This window comes from Tigriopus californicus, chromosome 2 (genome assembly GCF_007210705.1).
Source record: "Tigriopus californicus strain San Diego chromosome 2, Tcal_SD_v2.1, whole genome shotgun sequence".
In the NCBI taxonomy this organism is placed as follows: Eukaryota; Metazoa; Arthropoda; class Copepoda; order Harpacticoida; family Harpacticidae; genus Tigriopus; species Tigriopus californicus.
This window is the reverse complement of record NC_081441.1, coordinates 5,848,797-5,850,944: the sequence shown is the minus strand read 5'-3', so window position 1 is coordinate 5,850,944 and position 2,148 is coordinate 5,848,797. Positions and strand designations below refer to the sequence as shown.

The 2,148-nt window shown below is 48.8% G+C and overlaps 1 protein-coding gene across 1 annotated transcript; it reads left to right on the top strand.

Moving 5' to 3' along the window:
* The first annotated feature begins 419 nt into the window (after positions 1-419).
* On the top strand, positions 420-2,115 carry LOC131890494 (uncharacterized protein ZK1073.1-like). The gene is made up of 2 exons (XM_059239848.1): positions 420-1,267; positions 1,340-2,115. Exons 1-2 carry the CDS (start codon positions 797-799, stop codon positions 1,907-1,909), a joined length of 1,041 nt encoding a protein of 346 aa, XP_059095831.1. The 5' UTR covers positions 420-796; the 3' UTR covers positions 1,910-2,115.
* The last annotated feature ends 33 nt before the right edge of the window (positions 2,116-2,148 follow it).

Genomic DNA, 2,148 nt, shown 5'->3' with positions numbered 1-2,148 from the left:
TCTGTTTTGCTCAGTACATGGAATGGTTTTAGCTCTCGACCTTCATTGTTCATATTCCTGCCAACATAGTTCTCGAAATGGCTGCCTGGACGGGGTCGATCCATGGGTAGATCCACTATGTCGACCATGTCTGTCTGCCGTCCTGTCCATCCCGCAGCCGTACTGGCTGCTGGCTGTTGACTACTGGCCGTACATACAGTGCCCGCCTGGCTGGGTGGTGAACCCGTAGTGGGGCTTTAAAGTGGACTCACTGCATGCATAGATTCACTTGGGAGAGAGTTGGTCTTGGCCTGTTGTCCCTCTTGTGAGGGAGTGTGTACGTGTGTGTGCGTTCTTGCGGCGTCCACTGATTTGGCTGGGTATAGGGAACACTTGCAGTGGACGAGTATACTACTTGCTTTACCAGCCATCATAAATATCCTCGGGGGTACACTGTACACTGTACACTGTGCGTAGCGTAGTGCACTACGTTTATCCACACAATAGTGACTACAGACTACTGACTAGTGAGCTGTATTCCTTCCACTGTTTGTTTGTGTGGAGCCTTCCTGGCCATATTCCATCTACCCTCATCTCTAACACATCCGACTTCATAACTCATAAGTTCATTCTCCAGATTGATTGTCGGCCATTCCCATTGCCAATCCCATTGCCAATCCCATTGCCAATCCCATTGCCAATCCCATATTGCCAATCCCATATTGCCAATCCCATATTGCCAATCCCATATTCCCAATCCCATATTCCCAATCCCATATTCCCTTAGCAGTCCTTGATTGACCATTCTCTTGCTAACATGGGTGACACTCTTCACACGCATGTGATCGAAACCGAGCGATGTGGCTCGCTTAATGTTTACGTCCAAGGCGATATCGAGCAAGCTCGCAAGGGAGACAAGGATGGAAAACCCGTGTTTCTCACCGTCCACGATATTGGCAAGAACCACAACTCCTGGCTGAACTTTGTCTACCATCCGTCGATGGCCAACATCCGCGAACGAGCCGTTTTTGTGCACGTCGATCTCTTGGGACAAGAGGATGACTCCGAGGACCTGCCTGATCCTCACAAGTTTCCAACCATGCAAGAAATGGGCGAGGACTTGGTCAACATCTTGGACAACCTCAGGATCAAGTACATTATTGGTTTAGGCGATGGAGCTGGAGCCAACATCTTGGCTCGATTTGCTACCATGCACCACACGAGATGCTTGGGTGTGGTGTTGGTCAACCCCACGGGCAATGCAGCCACCTTCATTGAACAATTCAAGGTAAAAGTCCAGACGAAAGTCCTCGGTTTGAAAGTTTCACACTCTGAATATCAATATTTTTTTTGTCTCTAGGATAAGATGCATCCAAAATTGGCCCGCATCCAATCCACGACGGAAAACTACTTGATCATGCACAAATATGGTCACAAACTGGATGACGACGAGCAAGACGACGAGGAGTTGGTCAAGGCCTTCGAAGATTACAAAGAGAAACTGCGCACGGCCAAGCTGAACATGAAAAACGCCAAAGTGTATGTGGATGCCTTTATGAAGAGAGACGATATTACGGGCCGGATCAAAAATATCACCGACGACGTTCTCTTGGTATGTGGCTCCAAATCTGCTTATGTGGCCAACATGGACACCATGTACTCCTTCTGCGACAAGACCAAAACGTCGAACCTGAAGATCGACGACATAGGAGATGTCCTGGAGGAGGCCCCTAGCAAACTGGCCAACTCCCTTCTCCTCTTCTGCAAGGGATTGGGATGGATGATTTCCTTGACTGCTCCTGGTATTGAGCGTCAGCGATCCGCCAGCCAATCGTCCACTGGATCCGGTGGTGGTCTTCAACGCCGCATGAGCATGGAGGAATACGACAAGCCCAACATTCGCCGTCTTTCCCTCACCGGAGCCGATTAATCTCCTTACGTCCTCACACCAGACAATGAATCAGCGACCTTAAGTCACATTCATTAGCATCTAGCTAGATTTTTTTCAGGGAAAGCTGACTGACCCATTTCCTCAACCGCGAAAGATTGCCTTCAAATCGCCACTACCAAGTGGTTGACCTGATCGCCAGTCTTTGGTTTTAATCCATAAGTTTTTGTCCATTTTCTACAAAACGGGATGATCATGAGAGTACCAAAGGGTTGGGTCGA

Coding starts and splice junctions, on each gene's coding strand:
- LOC131890494 (XM_059239848.1), top strand. CDS start 797: ATGGGTGACACTCTTCACACGCATGTGATCGAAACCGAGCGATGTGGC. Junction 1,268..1,339: donor CCTTCATTGAACAATTCAAG/GTAAAAGTCCAG, acceptor TTTTGTCTCTAG/GATAAGATGCATCCAAAATT.